The 16,832-nt window shown below is 41.8% G+C and overlaps 1 protein-coding gene across 9 annotated transcripts in view; it reads right to left on the minus strand.

The window, feature by feature from the left end:
* The window catches only part of LOC114785254 (cAMP-specific 3',5'-cyclic phosphodiesterase 4D), a 99,008-nt gene that overhangs the window by 30,684 nt on the left and 51,492 nt on the right, over positions 1 to 16,832 (minus strand). The window contains exon 1 of one of the 9 annotated variants that reach the window (XM_028971220.1): positions 10,547 to 11,902. The exons of 6 other annotated variants lie outside the window; for them this stretch is intronic. In XM_028971220.1, the coding sequence (XP_028827053.1) occupies positions 10,547 to 10,632 (86 nt within the window). In that variant the 5' untranslated portion in view covers positions 10,633 to 11,902. Of the gene's footprint in view, positions 1 to 358; positions 521 to 7,103; positions 7,157 to 10,546; positions 11,903 to 16,832 lie in introns of those variants that run through there. 2 more of the 9 variants (XM_028971223.1, XM_028971218.1) reach the window with 2 other exon arrangements.

Here is a 16,832-nt window from a genome sequence, read left to right on the forward strand (position 1 = left end):
AAACGATGCTGCAGCAGCGAGACAGACCCCAACCCCATTTCGAAGTGTCTGATAACAGTCCACAGCTCTACAAGTTCCTGTCACCTTCCTGTTATAAGATTACATGCAGAGATTAGCGTCGACATGTAAAAAAGTGATGTGTGTAGTGATGTGGAACTCGGGCTCACATGTGGCAACTGCCTGCAAAAATAAGCAGCATGGACGTCTGAGCCCAAAGCTGCCGAATGCTTACCCGACACCCCACTAAGCCCCGGCAGATTGAAGGGCCCTAATCTTACAAGAAACAGCTGCACTGCCGTCACAATGTTCTAGTTAGGTGTACAACAAGCAAGCATGATGTTCAAGCTCTGAAAAGTACCTGAAGGATTTCAGAAGGCGCTTGCGTTTCATGCCCCTCAGTGGGGTGTGTGTGGGAGCCACAAAACCCCCAGTGGAAAAGCAGTTTAGATCCATGTGTAACCTGAAACTCCGCTGGCACCGAGAGAAACTCTTCTTGTGGTCGTCGCTGCTTCCTCAAGTCTTGCTCTGCCCTCCCATTATGTGTCGATAGCAGACACCTCCCTTAGCCGCGGCTCCCCTACCCCACCCCCACTCCTTTCTTCGCCCATAATCTCATTACGATTTGGTGACAGCCTCCATTTAAGACTACGTTTGCTGCATCACTCTCCACTCACCTCCTTCCTCTTACTCAACCTCCCCCTCACTCGGCCACTCTCTGACTTAATCGTTCTTTCTCTTTGGTTAATAAGTCAGTGCAATAGACGACTGGGCCATTCAACAGATCCCAAGATTCCCAGCAGAATCCCAGACATCGCTGCGTAACGAGATTTAGTGAAACGAAATGAGAGTCTTCACGGTCACCTGAGGACATCACTGCTAGAGGGTAACGCTAGGTTCACAGACTAAGCAGGTCTCATCAGGTGAGCAGCAGGTTCATCAAACCAAATGCTGCACAAGCCCAGGACTGGCTAAAGGATTGGCCTGTTGACCACTTGTTTCAAGTGACAATTCAAAGTTTTCAAAGCCTACTGGTCAAAGTTTGACGCTTTTTCTTTTCTACATTGTCTCAGAACAGCCTGGTCCTCTACAGCCAGTAAGTAAAATATTTGCCTAGATTTTGTTTAGATATATAATAAACTGTAATAACCTGGAGAAAATTATTTTCTAAAATTACCATCATCTATATAGTATACGGAGGTGGTGAGTAATGAGTTGCATTTACTTGAGTAACTTTTTGAAAAAAAAAAGAAATTCTAAGAGTAGGTTTACAAGGCAATACTTTTTACTTTTACCTCTTTTTTTACTGCTTATGTGAATTAGGAACTACACTCTTACTGCAAAACATTGGCAACACTCAACTACTTACTTTCTTTTAATTGTCATTGTGAAACACTGCAGCACAACACACGACGACATAGTGTGAAATGTGTCCTCTGCTTTTAACCCATCACCTATTGGGCAGCCATGACAGGCGCCCGGGAGCAGTGTGTGGGGACGGTACTTTGCCCAGTGGCACCTCAGTGGCACCTCAGTCCGCTTTCTTACCCGCTAGGCCACCACTGCCCCTTTATGCCACCAGTCGATCTAACACATGACATTGTTTCACAATTCTGATGTAGCAACAGTAATCACATGACACCGTTTCAACAACCAGACGTAGCCGTGCAGGCACGTGACCACACAAACGACACACACATAGCAGAGAGACGGAATGAAAAATGGCCGATCGGTCACAGAAAGAATACGGAATCCCAGTCTTTCATACAGACCCTTTCAGTCCATTAATTACTACAAGTTGTTGTTATTAATAGTATTAGGAAATACCAGAATTAGCACATTTACAGGGGTGATAGTGAAAAAATTCCTGAGCCTTTTTCTGTGCCCAAGAGATAAACAAGGGGTAATTATTTAAGAAATTATTCAAATGATTTTAATAAAAATAAACTATATAGGAACTGCTGGATATTAAATGTAAAATGTATTGCTACTCTACCCACCTCTGATGCTATATAACTTTACCAAATGGTTAGCAAAACCATTCATATATGGACAATTCATATGTGCAAAATATGCAAGGGCAAGACTGAATTGTAATATGGTAATTAATTCTGTACTGGCTCAAGATAAACATGGTGTGGCATGGACTATCTCTGACCCCATTTCAGTTATCAGGGTGAGGCGTAAAGATGGCCTGGGGACAGCAGTAGACATGGACCATCCAGCAGCCTTCATCTCGCTGACCCCGCTGGAAATTTCATGCTGACTGTGCACAGTGTCACAAGCTCAGGTAGAAAATTATATGTGAAGGGACCAGCCGATGCTGCTAAGAATGCTGTTGGTCATTTCCAATAAGATTTGTGACAAAATAATATAATAGAATAATATTTATAATGTTATCATCAGTCTTCCATGGTGCAGGATTGTGCATTTCACACAACCATTCAACAAGATAGATCAGCAGATAAGGTATATTTGTTACTGACTCAATCTACGTAGACCGCAGATGCAGAAGCACATGTGAACAGCTCTCTCACTGAATTTCATTACACTAAACAAGCTCTGGCTTCAGGTCGGTCTTATTTTAACATAAAAACACACAGATGGATAGAACTGAAGAAAAACATGCATTATATTAAGCCTCTTGCTGCTGAAAACCTCTCCTATATTGAAACAAAACTTAGTAGCCAGAGATTAATCCATTCAATGCTAACAATTTCTGCAAATAACCTGTTTGATCTGTTTCAGCACAGAACTCTTTTTTTTTTCGCTAGTTATTTTTAATGCGCCACACTTTTTATTTACTGCCCAATCAGGCCCGAGGCGACTGCTTAACAGCAGTAAGCAGCCACTAGAGGACAGCAGTTTCACATCAAGTGTTTCTCTATTCAGTTCAGTGGATGGAGTAATGAACTGTAAACAATTGGACATAAGGTCACTGTCCAATTCAATTCAGCATTTAATAAGGCTGATAAAATGGGGTTGTGAACTCAAATAATACATACGACACCGCTGTCCTCATTTTAATTTTTTGGACATAATAAAGGGAAAATGGTTTGGATGTTCAATAGCTGACAATGAGCAGATATTCTACAGTAGATACACTAGCTTTTGCGGGCTCTTTAGATATTTCAGTTCTGCTAATTCAAAATGATTCTCTATGTTAGCTGACAATTATTATAATAGCATATATAGTATCTGAGAAGTTGACAAAGACTAAACATAGACTGATATTTTGGGTTGAACTCTTGCTTTCTCTGCTAGTCACACATGGATATTTTAAGTATAATAAACAGTTCAATAGAGAGCTATTTTTGGAACCCCAATACCATTTCCCAGGACATTTTTCCCAGACCCCCTGTATGTTGTTCTGGCTAAAAGAAGTATGCCACATACTGTTTTCTCTGTCAAAGCAAATATATAACTCTAGTCCATAGTGCCAACCACGGTCTGGGCTGAAGCATAGGCTACTTTTAAAACTCCTTTAGGACGTTTTAGAACATGTCTGAAAGCACATGTTGTCACAACCATGGTGGCATGACAAGGTAGGTGAACGGCAAGGATGACGAAACTGGACGAGGAAAGACGCAATCGCGCGACGTCACAAAACCAGGGTTTAATGCGTGAAGAACAGGACAGGGGAGACATCCGGCAACATGGTGAACATGTAACATAACAAAGACCTGACGGCGAACCGAAACAAACAGGGCAGCTTTATACAATAAGACACCGGTGAACACGATTAGGGAACATTACACAGGACTAACGTGAAACTCCGGTCTGGATCCCGGACCGGAGCAACCCCTTCCGGACCGGATCGTGACACATGTCGGAGAATTTATGCCTTCAGCCTCCACCAAATTGTTGTGGTTCTGCACAACAGGATCTCTGCTTCCCATGTAATTTTGCAGCAGCAGAAGAAGACAGAACAAGCAACTTGGTCCTCTAAAATCAAGCTAGACAGCTTAAAATGAACATTTCAGTAATGGTAGAAAGTGAGGTGCTCCGAGGTGGTCTATTTTCAGCAACAGCCAACCCCACCAGGTCTAAACTCACAGCACATCTATCAGATGTGTGTCTAATTCCAACGCTGTATAACTGTTAACATTCACTGATCGGCCACAACATTAAACCACAGTCATGCAGGTCCTCCTCATGTCAACAAAGCAGCCCACTGAAACATGAGCTCCACAAGGCCCCAGAAGGTGCACCATGGGATCTGGTCCCAAGAATTTAGCAGTCATCCCTGAAACTGACTTTTCTGCACAAAGATGCTAAACTGGATTGAGACCTTTTTTTTGCTAGAAGGGGAATACTCGGTAAACGGTGTCTCCAGGCACACAGAATTGAATTATGAATGAATGGAAGTCACCCTGGACAAGAGTGCACAACAGACAGCATAGAACTGCTGCTTGTTCATTGTAAACAGTCTTCAGCACATCAGACACTAGTTCATCATCCATGAACACAGTTGGGGCTGTGTAGCACCACACTAGAGAGAATATTCATCCACTAAAGAGAAATGTGCATTACTCCTCACAAATACATTTTAAAGATAACAGGATTGTGGCTAAAAAAGTAGTCCTGACAATAATAACAATAAGTTATTTTTAAAAAATGTAATTCATTTTATTTATTAATTACATATTGTGATGCTGAGGGAATGCAGTGGGACTTAAATAAACTGACCAAGGTGTTTTAATTTAAATAGCAGACAACACCAACAGAAGTGTAGCTGACAATATATATATATATGACAATAAACTTGTTTACAATGCAGTTACATGTAAACAATATGGGCTCTATATGGGTGCGAAGTGCTAAACATAGGGCCTGCTAGCTAGTGTATGGAAGAATGATGTCTGTGCATGTGGCATATTGACAAGTGCAGGTTTAAATTATATAGAATGACAACGTAGCATGTGTGAGCGCTGTCAATCATCACATTCTGTGGGACAGAAATCCTTGCAGATAGATAGACTGATAGCTAACTAGCTAGCTATATAGATAGATAGATGCAAACATGAATGGCCAAAGTCAAATAGGGCATATTTTCATCTTTTTAAGCTTCACAGTGCATTTATCCAGGCGGGCTTTTCGTCCTTACACAACCAGTGACACCTAAACCTGCTGATCCCAGGGCCCTCTGGAAAAAGCAGTGGAATGTTTTTGTTAAGATCGTGTTACACAGGAACATTCTCTGACTGTTCAGATACCCCGTCCCTGCTCTCACTGCTGTTCGGTGCAGCCTTACAAGGACTTGTGCATGGTCAACCGAGGCGTACAAACTATTAGCAGAGATTTAACTTCAGTTCTCTAAACAAGGCAATGACGCTGTTTTATCAAATCTGTTTGTTCAAACAGATTACAATTTCATTACTTGATAAGACATTATGAAATTGTTACGTAATGCAGTTAGGATCCCTGAATCATCCTCATATAACCTCTCCAGAAGCGTAATGCTTGCCTCCCATAAATTGCTGTCAGAAAACCAAAATGCATTTGCACAATGGTACATATACACAATGGTACATATATAATATTATGTATTAAACTGCAATGGTATACCCATTATAATTAATTCTTCTTCTTCTTTTACTCCTGGCATAAGGGACCAACCACCTATCAGTATAATTAATATTATGTAATCATTTCTAGTGGTTTTTGAAAGAATTATTAGAATTATCTTCATATATTCCTAATCATTTGTTATGAATGGTTTCCCTTGTGTTCCCTTGGACACGTTCCACACTCAATGGTCACAGTCTCGGCTATGTGGTGTGAAAGGGGAAGGACCACCGAGAAATTGTAGATGAGAGCTGCAGCAATTGAAGAAACAAAAAAGATGCCGAGATCCCATGGGATTTCCACTGCATGGCACAGGGAGCACTGACAACTGTTGCAAATGTTGCAGTTTTCACAGTTTCAATGTCAATATTCCATATGTACACACTGTCAACATTCCTTATGTACAAGTGTGTACGTATGGAATACTGACATTTCACACACAGTACTGGAACTGGAAGGCATATATACAGGACAAATATATAGAAAAGGACAAATGAACACAATCTGGACAAATCAGACAGAGAAAGTAAACTCAAGTTGGGAGGAAAGCTGGACAGGTGACAGGTACCAGTGAAAGTGAACATGTTTTTGTCATTGTGATACACAGCACGGTACACCATGAACACAACAAAATGTTTCCTCTGCATTTAACCCATCACTTTTAGAGAGCATAAAATCATATTGTTTTATGATAACTGCAGTTAATAAAATTTTTATTTTTATTTTTTGTGCCTTCAAATTCTGTACTTCCCTGGGGGAGTGTAGACTTTCATTTCTTTTGTTTGTTTATTTGTTTTCTTCAAAATTCCCAAAGTACACAAGTGATTACAGCCAAATACATTATGCAACCATAAATTATGCAAATGTATGCACTTGTGCAATATTTGATCATGTTTCCATGCTCTTGAATTGCAGTGAGCCTCATTAGCATTTTCATTAACGTTTAAAATTTCAGATGCAGTCACCCCCCCTCGAGGCAGCCTTTGTCTCAAAACAGTCTAATCCCAGAATTACTTGCGGGACACGTCACAGTACCAGAGTGGAGAAAACACGTGGCCAAGGCAATGCAAACCCAGTGCAGCCCGCCTTGATGTCACCATTAATCCCCTCAAACGCTCCCGGTGATGTCAGCGCTCCTCCCACGCGAGGGGATGCTGGGATCAGGGAGTTTACCTACGTCTGACAGGGATATCCCTGTTGCATAGGTAAGCCGGGAGGATATCCTCCTGAAGGCTGAAGGCCGTCGTCTCCCCACCCCTTAAATCCCCCCTGAGACACTCCAGACGTCACCGCAGACTATAATCTCACCACCCTGCCCAGGCGTGTCACTGCGTACAGTGACTGTAGCATCACAGCGGGAATAAGCAAAATGAACACAAAACAGAATCAGAAAATATCATTTACAGAATGGAATCTTTCTCATAGAGGCATAGTTGCCCATTTCAACCATTAATGCTCCCACCAATGAGAGACATAATAATAATGACAATTACATATTTAATAAAACAGGACAACGTGAATTTGCAAATCCAATTTACCGCGCCAGCACCCTTCCTTGTACCAACATCAAGTGACGTTCTCGACACACGCCTTGTGCCCACTGTGGAATAGTAAATGCAGACCTCCTCGTGTGGCACTCCCTTGGAAAGAGCAAAATACGGCGCTGGCCCACGGCCAGACTAGCCTCCGGCGCGTCACATTTGGGCACGGTGCCACCGTTAAACCCTATCAGGTAAAAATCGCTCAGCGCTAAGTTCCCTCGTTTACGCCACGGAAGATTTACATGAGAGAATCCACCAGTTTTGCAAAAGCACCTTGACTTGACCCAGACAGGGGAGCCACTGTCACGTCACACACTGAGTCACATTTTCACAGCGTGTCCGAAAGTCCTCGCATTTAAGATGCCTTCTGTAGCTGCGTCGACTGAAAAAAAATGTTTGTTGTCGGCCAAGTTTGAATGTTTACGGTACAAAGGATCTCTGCTGCGAATGACACTGAGCGACTCTCCTTTTATCAGGAACTGGGGATGAGGGGAGTTTGCAATAAAAATATTTTGACGGTGATAAATGAGGCAACAGACAATCCTAGTGAGTTACCAGTGATTCACAGTGTACAAATACACTTGTTCATACGCTGTTTTCGCAAAGTGCTATAATGTGTCCGATGCACTTTTTTTTTTTACAGTTAACGACAGATATATACACACATACCGGCATGCAGCGTATCTGCATGCTAAACCACTCTGTAGTTGCAATACAATAGCGGCATAGCAACCCGGCTAATTTTGGACTACGACCGTACAGCAGAGGCTCTGATCTCTTGTGGCGGCAGTGTGATTGGCACCCCGGGCGGATATTGACATTGTGTTCGTCGGGCCTCTGGTACATGCCTGCAGTTTACAGATAAGATCTGCTGATTCAGGTTGTGTTGGCACTCCAAGGAAAATTAAATAAGGGTATCGGCTGCTGGCCTCGGCCCTGTTCCACAGTGTAGATTGCAGTGCAGTCTCGGGCAGTGTTCGCAACAGGAGGACAAGCTGGGGTAAACACAGCAAATGTAATCCCACCCAAAGGCCAGCAGTGACGTCCCAAAAAGTGCAGCCACACCACAGCACCACCCCCTGGGTCTAATCATAGGTTTGATTTATTTGTCCATCTGGTTCCTAATTTGTAGTGTATTTTGACCACCAAAAACATGTCGAGCACCTCACACATGTTAATCCATGTGTCAGATTCCAATGTTCCAAATGACAGAAAAATTGTTATAACTATACTATTATATATTATATCCCATCCCTAGAGCACATGTATAATTAGTGTCAAGGAGATATAGATCCAGCTCTGCTGACACTAACATGCTTCCGCTTCTGCAGGTACAGCAGCTTAGAGGACAGATATTCTCATGCATACAAAGTCTGCCACCAGTAATGAGACGACCTCCATGACACTCTCTTTGTAAGTCACATATTCAGCCAGACTATGAGTTAGTGTGTGAGTATGTGTGTGTGTGTGTTGTGAACTGGCATGTGCACATGACCCAAGGCTGCCAGGTAAAGCTTCTGGAATAGTATCAGCCAGTGCAACATCTGAGAACATAACTTGATAATAAGTCGAAGAGACTGTGAATGAAAGAATGAAGGAGAACAGGGAAAGGTAAAAACATAGCAGCATGCAGACATCTGTGGGCGATCTGTAATTCTGACTGGCAGTGGAATTGCTGCTAATGGCAGATGTAACCCTTAAGAGAAAGAGTTTTGGCTGTGGTGCCGAGCTACTTGGGCCAGACATATGTCAATGTAAATTTTAAAACTGAATAAGAAGATTAATAGTAATTTCACTGTAAATCTAAGTTTTTATTCACTTATTAAACATGTAAGCCATAAATTCTTGAATAATCACTGAAAAACATATAAAAAAAAACTTTTTTAAACTTTTAAATTCCGAATTTCTAGGAAATACTTTCCACCTCATAAATTGCTTATCGTTGCTAAAAGCTGTTGTCTAAATAATGCTGTTCAGGAAGAGTCAGGTCAGAGACAGAAATGTTCAATGCCTCAGCAGACATATATAAATACAGTACACTGGGTATCATTCTAGGCTCCACAACAATGGCACTAGTGTGCTGGTTTACGGCCTCACACACCCTGTCGGCACCAATATCTCAATATCTCCCTCCCTCTGTACCGTAGCTTAAGAATACCAGAGCTAGTTCTGACCTCACACTGTGATTGGCTGAGAGATGTGAGGCATGTCAACATCTCATCATCTTAACACACATCTCTTTATGCATCATTCATTGTTGCATTTTTTCTCGTTTGACCAGTCTAGATGTAAAATGACGTGAAGCATCATCAACTTGTCTTAATAACAGCTTGGTCACAGATGGAAGGAAGAATAGAAGAATACAAAAGTTACATTTTTAACTTAAGCGTTTATATATATTATTATATAGTTCTTATTACTGAAAAACTGGATAAACAAAATGACAAAAAACAGCAAATAAAAAGAAAAATGCAGTGGCTGGGTTGGTCTTGAGCTTAGACGTTTACAGCCCTAGTAAATGAGTTCCTTTCGTGCAGTAAAAATGTAGACAGGCAACCCAAAGCTATACTTAAAGCTACATTCTGCCACATGTCTTTCCGTCACACCATCTTAGGAATCCATTCTGCTCTGAATGCTTCTCATGCTTTCTTTTATTGTGCTCAAGCAATGAGCTGTAGCTATGTTCTCTCATTTTCACTGTCCCAACAGGTAAACATTTCAAAATGTTGGAAACATCCCGTCAGTCTCAAATAAACCAACGTCAGACAGGTAGACGGCCTGTCCGACGTCAGACAGCCTCCTGGTTAGATTTATGGGAAACACAGCATGCATTCCTGTCACTGAGGATTCATGGTGTTTGACTTGCGGCATTGTTGCTCTGTTCTGCTTTGTTTTGTTTTTTTTATGTCTACACAGGGATCAGCGTCACAGACGCCCAGAGTCTTGCTGACGGCAAGACTCGGCGAGCAATGGGCCTTGGCGCAACTTCACAGCACGCCACACTGAAAACAAACATGGCCACACCTTGTCAACTGGCAAAACTGCCATCGTACTACGTAGAAGAGCCAAGACAAACAGTCAAAAGGGCTGTAGGACGATAAACCTCAGGGTGCAGAGATAAAAAGGAGCGTGTTCTCTGAAACTCGGCCTACAGTGTGCAGGCAAAGGTCTGCACAAAACCGGAAAAGCACGGTGGACCGACAGCGCCAGGGGGCCCGGCCCAACGCTGGCTGTGGTGATAAGATGTGACGGGCTGGTGACCCGTGTTGCAGCACTGTCACCAGTGCACATCGGGGGGAAAAAGGCTTCACAGCAGTACACTCTAAATACGTCTCTTATTTCAATAAACGTAAATTCATCAAATGAAAAAGACATTATGGGCCTGAAATACATTTTGATGCATGGATTGAATTTTTATTAGACCAAACAGGAGAACTCACCATATCCAGGAATGCCTCCTGAATGGGAAGTTGTTAACTTGCATCATTTTCTTGTCCCTTCCTATAGGTATGTAGACGGTCTTCATTTACAAAAAAAAAAAAAAAAAAAACTTTCACTCCCCTCACCTCTCCTTTCAGACAGGGTTTCGGAGATCCCACCACGGCTTTTTTGCCCCTTACATCTTATTCCTCTGAACTCCAATCAGGATGAAAAAAAGAAGACGGATTTCTCCAGTTACATTTTAATCCACGGAGAAATGCAGACAGGGCCAAGGAAAAAGTTTTCGTCCCTTCAAGGTTACAAGAGCATCCGGGGTGCACCTTAAGGCATCTACAACAAGCATGTCAATGCTTAGGTATGCACGACTGATTCAAACGACGCAAGCAAACAAGAGCCAGCATTTCCACATTGTGAGAACTGGTCCAAAATGATACTGGAGAAGTGATGAATCAAGACCAGGATGAGTTGTTTTCTTGTCTTTGTCTTGGATGCCGTCCAGCTGAGCTCGAAAGCGTCTCCTGCCACATCCTCGCCATGAAGCCACATTATCATACCCCCTGCTGAGAAACTATTCCCTTTCCCACCCCTGTCTCCCAATCTTTCTCCAGGGCATCCAAAGAAGCACCTTCAACTGGACCAAGGAGCTGCATGCCTGCCCCTCCAGGCAGAAAAACGAGAGGGGGTTCCTGCCATCCTGACGTCCCACAGCTTGGTCTGGAGTCGCCGGGGAAATAACAAAAAACTAAACACAATAAGCGGATGCAGAAAAAAAACTTGATCAATATACGTATCTGTGTCCGTGAGCCTCTCCGCTTTACTCATGTACCAAAACCCAGATCTATTGATCTTCTTAGCGCAGATAGGACTGATTAATTCATCTCCACTCTCTGGAGCATGGGTGGAGTAGCCTCAGGGGAAGCAAGAAGGAAAGCACATGGCTGTGTCGGATGTCATCTCTCGGTCGACTCTCTTCCGTCTCTGTCCTGCGGCAGGCAGGTGATCCCACCTCTCCCAGCACCAGCTGTCATCACACAGGAGCCCCTGCAGTATGGGTGGTCCAATGGCGGCTACAGCGGTGTGAGGACTTCAGCAGGGCAGCCACCCTCCGGGCACGTGAGGACCCACAGACACGCTGTAGCATGGAGGAGTGCGCACACACACACACACACACACACACACAGTCACTCGCTGAGTCAAGCCTCAGACCTGGTCCATGAGGAGTTTCTATTCCTTCGGCAGCCCAGAGGGGTTCCCTCTCGCAGTCCCTGCAGAATCTTCCTTGACTCCAGATGCTCTCTGACACTGTTGTGCTGTGCTGCAGAGCCAGCTCTGGGCTGCATGTGTGTGTGTGTGTGATGCAGTGTGTCTGTGTGCGCTTGTCAAGGGGGCCACTTTAGGGAGGCTCTCTACAGGCAGCACTTAAAGGAGCCACATGGCAGTGAAAAAAAATACTACATTAAAATAAAAAGTCACAAGCTGGCTGTAATTGTTGACACATTACAAACCAAAGTCAAAACTAATACCAGATATGACATGTAATCTAAAATGTATATAACGTCTTCATCATTGCACAAACATTATTTCGTCATGTATTTCATTGTATTAATGAATGCTAACAGCACACATAAAATATATACATATATGTTTATAATCTGTATGTCTGTATTGATTTGTGTATGCAGTACACCCTGGCATGTATTCAGAAGATAACTCCTGCTTCATACCAGTTGCAACAGCTTTTGCAGCCACACCATCAGCTGAACACTTCCTGTTGTTTACGTCCTTTCTCTAGTGGGAACAGCACTTTTCAGGTCTTCAAATGCTTACTGCTTATTTGAAACATTACCCACTCATCAAGGTTTAGATGACGACTTCGTCTAGCCCATTCAAAAGCCCCAAAACTTTGCCTTTTTAAACATTATTATAAGGGATTTATTGAAGACGTGTGTGTTTTTAAAATGTCAGATATAACCTCAACATAACAACCATATTTGAGCTTATAAAATATTATACTATTGATATATTTTCAATTGCTGAGCATTGAGTGACATTGAAATTCCCTATAGGGTTAAAATGTCTTTGCCCTGTTTTACCGCTGTTACCACTATGGGTGTGTCACTGGTGTAATGACTACAGCAGAAAAAACAACAAACCGCTGGTTCTTTGGCCTTTATTGCCAATAAAGTTGTACATGCCGCACTGAGTCAGGAGGAATAAATGTATGTCCGTGCATGAGGATGGAAACCATTGTTCACTCCTGAAATCTACTGAAGGTAATTCAGTGTTTTAACCCCCCCAAACTCCATTGAGTTTGATGTTGATTTTAATAATTACAGGTACACTAAGGTGATAGAAAAAAAATATATTTTATGTTGGGATAGACCACTGTATTTTCCCTAGCGAGGTCCTACTGTAACCACAAAGCAGACGGAGGGTGCGATAAACAAGTCAACATTTCCTTTAAAAAGTATGCACATTGTTATCTGCCCTTCAAGAGTCTCGATAATCTCGTCCTTATCCCTGTCACAGATATCAGGCCATTCCTGCCACCAGCCTGATAAGATACTACACACAGTGACAATGTGGGCCATCTCACGCTCAGAACGTCAACCCATACAGTGCCCTCCCGAAGCAATGGGTGTTCCCATTTCCAACAGCATAACACGGCTCCCCCAAAGCAACAAAAATAGCACATAATGCCAAAGCAGTAAATACGCATTTGTTAGAGGGTGCAGAACTGACAGCATACTTTATTATACATTCTATGTTGACTCAACTCAACATAGATTATGTGGCAGGACCTTCACAGAGGGGTTCATGGCTGAAAAGCCATAAACGTCACTAAGTGAAAAGCAATTCTGCCTGGAGGAACAGGCAAATGTTTTTCCACAATACTATGGGTGCAGATCATTAACTTCAGAAAGCATCTGATGTAGAATAATTCCCAGAGGTGAAAACTCATATTTCCATACACTATAGAGAATTCCTTTAATAATAACGATAAATCTGAAATAAAATAAAACATTTCCTGATAGACAGCATTCCTGAAATTTAGCAAATGTAAACATTTTTATATTAAATGCCTTCTGAAAATGCTTCAGTAGGAAAGGTGCAATCTTCTACTTTCCAGTAGTGAAAAAAGGCCCAACATGTAGCACAAGAGTTCACCAAAAAACAACATTTTGAGGTTCCTTTGTCAGCTGGACATGGCTATAAGTGTCCCTAGGACACATGGAAAAAAGTGAGGCGTGGTAAGACGCGTTTATACAGATTGACTTAAGATCAGTAGTTACAGGGACTGTCCTCCTGGAGACAGTCAGGTTTAAGTGTCTTGCTGAGGGACACAATAGTAGTAAGTGGGGTTTGAAGCTGGCTCTTCTGGTTTACAGGCGAGTGTGTCACCCGCTAGTGTCCTACCACCACCTATAGTCGTACCACCTACAACGTACATCACCCACTGATACCTACCTCGGAATCTTTCCAAGACAAGGATGAAGGAGTAGGCACTGACCTGAAGACCTGTGACGCCAGAAGGACCTTATGAATATCGTATTGGCATGTGCTTCTCAACCAATGGCTTACTCCTCTTGCACTAAGCCTCATCATATTAAGCACCCAAGACTGCCCAACCAGATACAAATGATCGAATAAGTCCGCTCGACAGCATCCCTTTCTCCTCACTGCCTTTTCTTCTCTCCCAACAAGTGCTCACTTTGATGGCCCCAAGTAAAATATCCAGTCCACTGGACTTGAATGAGTTTCTGTCATCATCCCTGTCATCAAGAGGTCTTTTAAACAGCCTTCACAGGAGGACCTGATATGAACCACGAGGGGTCCATAAATCTTCTCATGCCTGTAATTTCCACTGCAATTTGCTTCATTCAGCTTCACTTAATAGGTGCCTCATCAAAAGCATAGTCATTGTGCAATGACAGGGATTCATGGGAAATCAAGCCAATTATGTTCCTAAAATTGCTTGACAAAGGAACACATGATTTCAAACCACCCATTGTAAAGCACAGTGACCCCAAAGCTATCAGACCGTCACTGACTATCAGATAGTACCCTCATCTTATATTGTATGTCACCAGTGCCATTACAACTTCACTCACCTTATTGAGCATCTGGTAGAACTGCTAGTTCCCTCATGCCTGCTGCATGTCTGATGCAGCGCACAGTATAAAACTTTTTTTAATAAGGTGTGCAATTAGGAATCAATTAGTAATTTGCGATTAATATGAGATGTAAGGTGTTAAACATGTGAGACTCAATGTGTGGAGAACATTTCCATCCAGTCCTTAATTTATTAAATACAGCAAGTTTATTAAATATACCATACAGTGCTATATTACCAAAACGTTAAAATTTTAATACAACCTTATTTGTGAGTGAGTTTATGGACAATCCTTCTTAAATATTTGTATTAGTTAAACAATCTTTAGATAGAGTTAATATAGATAATAAAATAGCAATATCTGCGACAAAATGTTTGTTTTTTACTCATGTACAGCTATGGATACACATACACACTTTCGTGTGTGAACTGTGTAACTCACAGGCCAGGAAAAAAAAGAAAAAGAAAACGAATGCCTTAAATATGTGTGTAAATAAGTGTATCACTGTTTCCAGATTGCGTTTTGACAAGCTTAATTTTTCACATAAGCTTCACATAGGGTATATTGTTTCACCCACCCACAAACCGCAACCAACACAGGGAATCACCAATTTGCTCATCACTAGTAGATAAATCTTGCTTATGGCCTACTTGAACATGAAAATTATCTCCATACTTCAACAAAATTAGCATACATTGCTGGATAATCCAGTGGCACTGAATGAGGATAATAAGATGGGTGGTGTTGGCAGTTTTTTTATTCTGACAAATTGCTTCTGTAGTTCATTCCAAGATAAATATTAATTTTCAGGATTTCATATCTCGTCACATTTATTGAGTTTCTGCTGAAAAAATCCTTACAATCTGTATAGGGTATATGTTAATACCCTGATACCACCCAAGCATACACAATATTAATTCCATACTTGTCTTCCATACTTGTGTGGTGCTCAAAGGGAAAAAAGCATGGAGACATGTGCTTTAGTAAAAATAGCAACTGTCCAACGTTACATAATGCTACAGGGCGAGTTCATTCAAATGCTGTCAGAGCCGTGGTAGATGAGAGAAATAAGTGAAGTCATTTCTAATTTCATTTATGTTATCACCTCCACACCCACTGAGTAATGTTTTAAGAAGCTGTGTCCTTGGTCCTAATGCACATATGGTCCAAACAGGGGCTTTACCCAGCGGTGAAGCACCGGATTCACTAAAACAACACAAGAAAATCTCTGTCAGTGCCTGTCATACAGTGTGAAACCATGAATAAAACTTTTGACCTTTACTACCTTTCTGTGTCTCAGATTCAGTGCAAGCACTTCAAATATTCATGAGGACACCAAATGTTCAGAGTGAAAGGAAAGAGGGAAAATGTAAATAGCAACCAAACTCCAAAGACATTTTTGTGGAAGGGAATAAACATTTCCCATCATGCTACTTGAGCGTAAATAAGCACAGGCTGACACAGTAGACTTCTGAAGAGAGAATAAAACTGAAGAAAATATTTATATCAAGAACAGTTAAGGTCAAGACATTAACCCTTTTAGTACTTATTATACCTACAGTTGCATGTAACAAGGAAAAGTCTTATTTTAACAAGTATCCTAACTAGAGGTGGATTAATGGCTCCATTACCCCGAACAGATGGAATGTTCACGGATACATAGAACATGACCAGAGGCTAAGACAATCTGCTAAATACGACACCATAACACAGAAGTCTTGGGCCATCTGTTTGTACGGGTCAAATATGTTCCACTTCTTATGTCTCAGTCTGTCAGGCCGAGTGTCTGAACTTTCAAAAGTAACATGGGATTATAATATGGAATGATCTAATTCCTGAATTGACAGCAACTTGGGGTTTAAACGTTTAGATGACCATACCAATTTAACTCAAGAAAGCATTTAACAACAGCCTTGTTGATGGGACAATGCTGGACCTTTCATGTCATGTACAAAATAATCCTTTGTTGATGTTTTATGTTCCAGAACACTGGACCTCCTCTTCAAGGACCTCAATGGACACTTCAAACAGAGTGGTGAACATTAAAAATTAAACACACAGGACAAAGTAACAGTAAGACACACAGCATTCCAAACTTGCACACAAAGTACTAATCCATAATTTAGCTTCATAAGGAGTATTAACTTCACTGTTATCCCACATCTTATGT

The sequence above is a fragment of the Denticeps clupeoides genome, chromosome 3 (genome assembly GCF_900700375.1).
Source record: "Denticeps clupeoides chromosome 3, fDenClu1.1, whole genome shotgun sequence".
Taxonomy (NCBI): Eukaryota; Metazoa; Chordata; class Actinopteri; order Clupeiformes; family Denticipitidae; genus Denticeps; species Denticeps clupeoides.